The following is an 8,724-nucleotide window of genomic DNA, read 5'->3' as shown; positions in this document are numbered from 1 at the left end:
ACCCCCGCCAAAGCCCAGCAGTCCAAGGACACTAACCCAGCACAGCCTGGTGGGCCAACTGTGGGGCATGCTAACTCCCAGGCATTGATAACTAACGATGTCCCTCCTCCTCCCTCGCTGCCCCTGCCCCTCCGCCCGCTCCCAGGAAACCCCTGAGAAAGGAGGAGAATGGCACCAGCGTTGCGGAGTACCCCATGACGACCTCGCAGAGCAACAAGGGCGTGGACGTGAACAACGCCGTGGTGTGAGTGTGGCCCGGACCGCTGGCCCGAGGGCACCTCGGTGGCGCTAGTGGACAGGAGCTGACACTGCGCTTGTCCAGGACGTCATTGCCTTGCCCGCCTCGAGCCTCACAAAGGAGAAAGCATTCTCTTCCAGCCATGCCCTGGGGCAGGGGGAGCGCAGCCCCGGGCCAGCCGGCTGCCTGCATGCAGCCTCCGGGCACCACCCCCAGGCTCCCCGCACCTCTCACCTTGTGTTCCAGCTGCTGTCTCCCAGCTACTGTCTAAAACACACGCTCTGTCGAAGGCAGAGGGTCTGTCTGTCCGCCGAGTTGGGGGAGGCGTCCCCCTTTAGCCCAAAGAAAGGCAATCCAGGGGCCACTTCCCTGCCAGGAAACCTCACCTCGCCCCCAGGAAGCCCGCCTGCGGCTCCGTTGACTGTGCCCTTCCCAACAGAAGCCATCGGCACAGCCAGGAGACGTCCCCTTTCTAAGGTGCTTCCCACACACCTGTCTGTCGCCCCACCTGCTATCGTCTTCAGCCTTCAGGGCCGTCTTCTCCCCCTGTCCCCACCCGCACCCTGGGCCCCTGGGTCCCGCCTGACTCCCCAGTCCTGCCACGGAGGGCTGAGTCCGGACTGCAAAGTCCCCTCCCTAGGAACTGACCCGTCCGTGTGAGCCAGGTCCTGCCTTCATCGGCAGGGGCCACCACCGTGCCAAACCCGCTGCGGGCGTCTGGCTGGGCCGAGCGGCCTGGCGCTGGCTCCCCGATGCTTCCTTCCCTGCAGCCCTGACCGGGGACTCAGAGCCTCTCCTGACAGTCCCAGGCCTCCCTTCTTCCAGGAGATGGCGTGCCTCGGTGGCTACCTGGAGTCTCTTTCCGAGCTCTTAGGTTCTAAAAGTGCCGAACCCTCCACCGTGGTTGGTGGATGACGGGAAGGAAAGGGTGACAGGCGAGGGACCCTGCAGGCCTGTTGCCCAGGAGGCCACCCACCCCTGTGGGCACATCACTCGGCCAGGGAGACAGTGGCCCTGTGGGTTTGCATCCCCTGGTGGATTGGGAGAGCGCCCTGACCCGTGGTTCCCTCACCACCACACCCTCGCTAGGAAGGGACCAGACGCGTTCAATGGTCCCGCTGTCTGGCCAGGGAGCAATGCGGGTGGACCCAGTCCGCCTCGCAAACTACCAGTGGTTCCGTGGAGGGCTTGGGGCTGCAGGCGAGACCTTCACATCGAGGTGAGACGGACGGACTGAAATCCAGTCCCCACTGGGGCTGAACCTTGACACACCCATTGTCCGGAGCCCTGTGCCCACTGAGCTGTCTGTTCCGCTCAGGGCAGAGGTGAGTGTGCTCTGACCCTGACCCTAACCCTGACCCTGTCCTGCTCCAGGTCAGCAGGGACGGGCTGAGGACAGGCCGGGGATCCCCTCCCAGGAAGGGTTGTTTCTTCTCAGTTTCCCTTCTGTGTGAGGATTTGCTTGGGGTTTGGATCTGGTTTTGCTTTCCCTGCACACCCCAGCATGGCACGGTGCCACCGTGGCCTTCATTCTTGCCCCCGGCCTGGTGAGCACCTCCCAGTTCTCCTGCTGGATGCCATCACTTTCCCCGGGGATGCACCCCTGGGTGACAGGCCAGAGAATGTGGGTGCTCAGCAGGCAGACCCCACTCCAGCGCAATCCTCCCACCGCTGGCACGGCCTCTGAGTCCCCTGCCTGGTCCCTGAGCAGATGACTAGCAGGACCCCGGCCCTGAGCACATGCCACCCTGAGCTCAGAAGTGATGGAGGGCACCTTCGGCCAGAGCGGGGATCCTGGCTAAGGGGTCCTGGAGAGGATCAAGGGGGGCAGGCAGACCCACTGATCCCAGCTTCCCTGACCTTGATTTAAACCTAAAAGCCCAGATTTTGCAATTAGTCTAATCGGCCGACCCCCAGCGAACCATCCACCAGGCTTTGGGGGCCCCTGTCTCCTTCCCGGGGACACAGCCAGAGCTCTGAAAAGCTAACCGTGGAGAGCAAATTCCCCCAAGTTGGGTTTGTCCCATCTCTTCCCTGGGGTGTGCAGGGAAAACAAGAGAAGAGCTTTTTTTAAAGGATTTTTTTGAGAATCCCCCAACCCAAGAGCCAGTCCTTCGGAGACAGCTCTCAGGGTGCAGCGAGAGAACCCCGCGGATCTCAGCCTAGGCGACAAGCGTCCATCCAGCCGCTCCAGCCTGGCGTCGAGCTTAGAACGTTTACGTCAGGAACGTGCCTGTGACCCCCAGACAGACCCGTCCTCAGCCTCCTCCAGACGGGGAGGCCGAGAACGAGACGCATTCCTTCTCTGCAGTCTCTCTAACAGATCTTTCCAGCCATGTCGCCTGGCGGAGCCCAGCTTTAGAACGGCAGATAGGACCTCCCAGAGTCTTCAGGTGTTAACGTAGGAGCTTCTAGGGCAGGGGTGGGAGGTCCCACCCCTCTCCCGCCCAGGGCCATTTGGATATTTACAACATCCGTTCACAGGCCACCCAAAATCATCAACGTAAAAATGAGCCTGCTGTATGCGGCCAAACATTTCATTAACTCACCCCTGATGCCTTGGCAGGGCCACACCCAACGGTTTTGCGGGCCTCAATGGCTCCTTCCCCACCCCTGTTCTAAAGCAAGTTTTGGAAGAAAGACTAATGGCTGTAAAAATATAAACATATATAGTTATATATATTTAAAGAGATACCAATATATACGCAAAATTACTGTACTCTACGAACCCGTGCAGAGTGTGACTTGCGTGGTTCCTAATGCATGAGTGTAAATATCTGCGACCTGCCTTCCTACCGGTGCCGGGCACACGGGAAGCCGGCTCCTGGCCTCCGTCCGTCTCAGTGGGCGTGTGGGCGCCCATCCGTCCACCGAGGAGCCCATGGTGTCAATTTTGTGCTGAGACTTTGCACACGAAGTAGGACCGGCAGCGTTTGGGGGGGAGGGAGGAGAGCTGTTTGTTAATTACGGGGAAGAAAGCATCATGCCTTTTTTATTTTCAATAAAAACGTACTTGTAAAGATGGCTGCAGTTGTGGGGTGTGGTGGGGGCTCTGTCCTGAGAGGGGGTGGGAGGCGCGAACAGGCTGAGGGTGTGTGGGTGGGGGGGGTGACCCCCCCTCCCCCAGGACCTGCTGGGCACCCAGGGCTGGGCTGGGTACGTGGCTGGCTCGCTTCTATATGGTTTCTACTAACAACCCAAAGCTGGCATTTATGGGGATTCTCAGGCTCCAAGCCTGTCCTTCATCCCCTCACCGCCACCTCTGTCCTTGACTCAGCTGAGAAGACGGTGACCGGCCTTCCCAGTTTGCCTGGGATGGGGAGGTTTTCCCAAAATGTGGGACTTTCAGGGTTAAAACGGGAAAGGTGCCAGGCAGACAGGACAAACCAGGCACCTTAACTTGACAAGCGCTCACAGAAATCCTGGGGGACAAGAACCAGCGGGCCCGCTGGAGAGGAGACGGGTTAGGCCCGCAGTGGGTGGCAGCCGTCATTGACGTTACTGTCACGGTGTCGTTAAGAAAAGGCTGCCTGCCATCCCGGCTCGAGTGAGGGCTCCCTGTCCACCAGCCCCCGACATGGTCCTCCCGTGGAGGTTGGTGAGGACTCGGCGGACACCTCTAGCTCTGTACTCACTCCGGTGCACCCAGCCCGGCCGGACTCACAGCCGCAAGCGCCAAGGCCAGCCGGGCACGAGCAGGGTCAGCGGCCTCGTGTGCGAGCTCTGCCATCTGGCAGGCACCCTGAGACAAGCACGGAGCAGGGCGGGACCCTCCTCGCACCACGTCCACCTCCACCTCGAATCTCCGGGGCTTCTGGCCACTGGTTCCAGCGCTGGCATCCAGCACAGCCAACAACGACAGCGCTCGGCGTCGGACTCTGCCTGTTCCCTGGGCCGCTCACCTGTGCGCCGCCGCGGAGGCATGGGACACCCCGAGTCAGCCTGGACCCGGGCACGTGGCGGAGGGCCTGTCCTGACAGCAGGCGGCCGCAGGAGGGTCCCCTGCGTGGGGAGCACTGCGCCCGGTTCCCAGTCGCTGTGGCCTTGGACACGCTGACTCACCCACCCTGCTAGCGACCACCCACTGGGCCACCCGCTTGCCCTTCTCTCCCATCCTCCACGCAGGCACGGAGCGGAGCGCCTTTATGCTCTCCTCCCTCCTCCCAGACCAGCTCTCTAGGGTCCATCCTAGACAAGCAGTGCCTCTGAGCGGGGCTCCCAGCTCCTCGGTAACTGCCTTTAATCGGTAGACGCCTCTCCAGGCTCCCCCTCGCCACCCCCCATCCTATCAAACGCACAGGACTCCCAAGTGTGTACTTTCCAGTCCCAATGGCCAGCTCATCTCTGCAGCAAGTTTGTCCTGCCAGGACCTTTGACTCCCCCTCCAGAACCTCTCGTCATCCCAACTTCCTCCTCTCCACACCTGCCTCAAGGCCCCTCATGCCACAGTCATCCCTCATGCCTCTGCCTCAGACAAGCGGCCAGTAAACCAGCAAGTCCTACCAGCTCGTTCTCCAGAACACAAATCCGTCTGCTTAGCTCAGCTCCCTCCACCCGGTCCCCGAGCCACCGCTTCCGCCTGGACGGCCATGAGGGCCCCCGGCCAGCCCTGCTTCACCTCTGCAGCCCCACGGCCTCTCCCACAAAAGCCAGAGGCTGCTCACAACAAGTCAGATTGTACCTGAGTTCAACGCCTGCCCACCAGTTCCCACACTGAAAAGTAACGCCGCAGTTCTTACGGGGGCTCACAAGGCCCTTCCTACCTGGCCCCTGCCTCTCCCTCACCCTGCCTGTCCCCCCTTCCCCACCCCCGCTCCTGCCCAAGGCAGGTCCCCACAGCCACTCTCCCCTGGCTGTGCTTTCTGCTGCACCCGGCAGTCTATTCTAGCACCTTGATTTGCTTTCACTCCTGCGCTTCTCTCCACCTAAGAACCTTCTCTCCACTAAGAACACTTGCTTTCTCCTCCGTGGCTGGCCCAGGAAATATCCGTAGGATTGATTAATGAATGAATGAACGGTGGGTTACACATTTAACATGCAGCATAAAGAAAAGAATATAGCATTTTATTTCACATAACTTCAGAACCCCCACTTCATTGAGTGTGGCGGGCTGGGGAGTCGGAAACCTTGAATTTGCAAAATGATGGTGTCTGGGCCTCTTCTGATTTAGCGAGTCCCTCTCGGATAGGTTCTCGGTCTGTGTGCCGTCTTCCAGGCGCACTCCTGGGCAGGTGTCTGGCCAACCGGGGGAGCTAGGCTGGGGAATGGGTTCCCCAGAGAATAAAGAACATAACTGTTTATTAGCCTCAAAATGTTGCCCATTACAAACACCAGGATGTGTTCACGCCAGTGAAGAACAGACGATAGCGGGCGCACCGCGTGGAGGAGGTTCCCCGGCGCTCATTCAGAGAGGCCTGGGGGAGCCTCGAGCCCCCACGCGGTGCAGCAGCGCAGCCCTGAGAGCCCGAGTCCCATGTGAGCTGCGATTTCATTGGCAAAACACCAGCTGCCACATGGCCTCGCCAGCAGGGGAAGAAACGGCTGCTGGTCGGGGGCTCAGCAGCACAGGGCACCCAGGGGCAGCAAGACCCCGGCAAGGCAAGGTCTGACTCCTGTTCTGACCCCTCCCCGCGCTCCCTGCCTGGCAGGCACCATTTCTCTCACTCTTTACAACGTGCTGGGGCAGAGGAAACACCACCTCATTTTGTGGTCGGTGAAACAGGCTTAGCAAGGTTAAGTGAGGGACTGGTCGGTGGTCAGACAGCGGATCAGTAAAGGCCAGAATGGACCTGGCTGCAGAGCCTGGGGCTTATGTCCCCACCCGCCCCCCTACTCAGCCCTCCGGCCCAGGCCAGTGCCGAGCGCCCACCTCTGGGCTCACCCTGGGTCTGGGACCAGGCCAATTCCCCTCTGTAGAGCCCCCCACCCCCTCACCCCCAGCTGGGCAGCGTGATTGTCCTCACCTGCAGTGTTTCTGTCCTTCAGGCTTGATTACTCGCTGCCTCCTTTCCTTTCCAAGAGGCCACTTGAAGGAGCGGAAATCAGGGCGTCTGCCAGGCAGCCCGGGAGGCCCTTCTCCACGGCCTGCCTGCGGGCCCGTCTGGACTGTGTAATTAAAGAGCCAGCTATTCATTCAGCCACCTCGGAGGCTGTTGTCCATGTCCTGTGTGCCCTGCAAGGAAGGGCTGGTGCCAAGCCTCACCTGGAGCCTCCGCCTGACCTCCGCCTCCCTGGGCCGGAAGGAACCAGGATGCTGGTGGGCTGGAGAGACCAGCCGGCCTGAAGTGAGGCCAAACTGACCGGTGCAGGGGTGCAGGGCCAGGTCCCCAGCCCGGGCCCATGCAGGTGGGGAACAGGAGTGCACCGGGGAGAGGGGGCCCCTAGGCACTAAGAGCACGGCCCCAGTCCTGCAGTGCCACCGTCTCGTTGAGTGGCACGGGGTACATCCCACCCCATCCTGGGCCCATACAATGCGAGGTCAGTCCAGGCGGGTGGCACGCCAGGCCTCGAAGCCAGCCCAGTGGCAGCAGGGTTTCTGCCAAGAGGCTGCTGGGCCGCTTCCTGCTGGAAGGCAGAGGTCAGCAGTGGGAACCACACAAAACTGGAGCCTGCGTGCCCCGCCGGACGTATTCAAGCCAAAGGGAGAAAGTAAAAGCTCATCAAACAAAATACGCTGTGGGGCCAGCTCGGCCAGTGGCTTCTGCTGGTGACGTCTGGTCTGCGTGAGTCTAGGTGACCTTGCTGGTCAGGTGAGTAGCGAAGGACTCTACCTATCACTTAACTGCCAGGATTAGGGATCGAAAGAACCAGGGCTTTGGAGGCAGACATAACCGGATTCAAATTTTGCTCTTCCTTTTACCGACTCCTGCAAATACTCATGGAGCCTCAGTTTCCCCATCTGTAATACGGGGTTAATCATAGAAGGGCCTGCCGCAGGTCACTTTTATGAAGACTGAAGGCGGTTAGTGTATCTAGCCTGCCTGACACGCAGTCCACACTCAGATGTGGTAGCTATGGTTACAGTTAATTTGGGGCAGGTCTCCTAGGGTTGAGTGAACTCTCAACAGGCCCCCAATCTAACAGAGTTCATCGCCACAGTTTTTAACTCATAAAATTTTATTCTTTCTCATAAAACAATTAAGTGGGAAACTACATGTGATTTAATTGGTGGGTTATATTATTTTTCAAACTAATGAATTCCCAAAGCCAAGGGGAAGAAGACGCCTTTGCCAGATGAAATGACACTGGCTCAGTGAAAATTTATGATAGGAGATCAATAAACAGAGGTCCCAACAAGATGGAACTGCCTCAAAAGAGCCCACGGATTCTCTACCCATGTTCCTGGCACATTTCAGCCCAAAGAGGGCACAACACAAAAAAGGGAAGAGAAATTAACATTTATCAAGTGATACTCTGACTGGGAGTCAGATGGCCTACTGGTCCTAATGCTACTACTGACAGCTGCAGGACCTTGGATAAGTCACTTAACCTCTGGGCCTCAGTTTCTTCACCTGCAAAATGGGAATAACAATAACACCTACCTCATGGGAAGGAGAGAGCTGAGAGGAGTAAACATCATGTACGTAAAGCGCTATACCACTCACAGGAGGCTCACTGCTACCCTGTCAGTAAGAGGAGCTGGCCAGCCTCTTCCTAACAACACCTCAGGGTTCAACTTTCATAAAAACATCGTTTGTTACTAGTTCCAACCACTCCCTTCATTCTTCTTAAGACCATTACTGTCACCCGGCTGGTGTGGCTCAGTGTTTGAGCCCGGAGGTGATGGTTCAATTCCCAGTCAGGGCACATGCCTGGGTTGTGGGCTCCATCCCCAGTGTGGGGGGTGCGGGAAGCAGCCAATCAATGATTTTCTCTTATCATTGATGTTTCTACCTATCTTTCCCTCTCCCCTCCCTTCCAACACAAATATATTTTTAAAAAGACCATTACTGTCAAGACACTCAGTCTGCTCAATTTACATATTTGCGAATTAATTCTATGAAAGAGGTATATTAAATGATCTGCATTGTCCAATTACTGTCAGAAGCCCTTCAATCCCAGCCCACGCAAGAGTCTTGGTGGATGACCCTTCTTCTCCGGTCCAGTCCAAACTTATTCGGCCCGTCCTAGTGAGGAAACAGAGGTGAAGCTGCTGCGACCACGTGAACGCAGGTGAGGCTCTTTGGGAAGAGGCTTCGATGTCAGGCAGAATGACAGGCTTCCAGAGGTGGGAGACCGTGGAGACGGGACACCCTCGGCGAGTGACGAAGCTGTGGCTCCCGTGGGTGTGGTAGGACTGGCTTCTGAGGGGTTGGCTGAAGGAAAAACCAGATGAGCCTGCAGCTGTGAGCTTCCCCTCACGTGGTCCTCAGCGGGCGGCCGCAGTCTTCCTCCTGCAGGTCCATGGCTTCCGGCAGGCCGCCCAAGCACCGTCACCGTCCCCCACCTGATGAGCTTTCCTCCAGGCCGGGACGGGCAGACAGCTC

General features: G+C 58.5%; 1 protein-coding gene across 1 annotated transcript in view; it reads left to right on the top strand.

Annotated features, from left to right (window-relative positions):
- The window catches only part of PRIMA1 (proline rich membrane anchor 1), a 47,957-nt gene extending 44,695 nt beyond the window's left edge, over positions 1 to 3,262 (top strand). Inside the window, exon 5 of the mRNA XM_015566457.1 lies at positions 146 to 3,262. Within this exon, the coding sequence (XP_015421943.1) occupies positions 146 to 248 (103 nt within the window). The 3' untranslated portion in view covers positions 249 to 3,262. The remainder of the gene's footprint in view (positions 1 to 145) is intronic.
- The last annotated feature ends 5,462 nt before the right edge of the window (positions 3,263 to 8,724 follow it).

Source organism: Myotis davidii, unplaced genomic scaffold (assembly GCF_000327345.1).
Source record: "Myotis davidii unplaced genomic scaffold, ASM32734v1 scaffold1703, whole genome shotgun sequence".
NCBI classification, from domain to species: domain Eukaryota; kingdom Metazoa; phylum Chordata; class Mammalia; order Chiroptera; family Vespertilionidae; genus Myotis; species Myotis davidii.
This window is presented reverse-complemented; position numbering and strand designations above follow the sequence as displayed.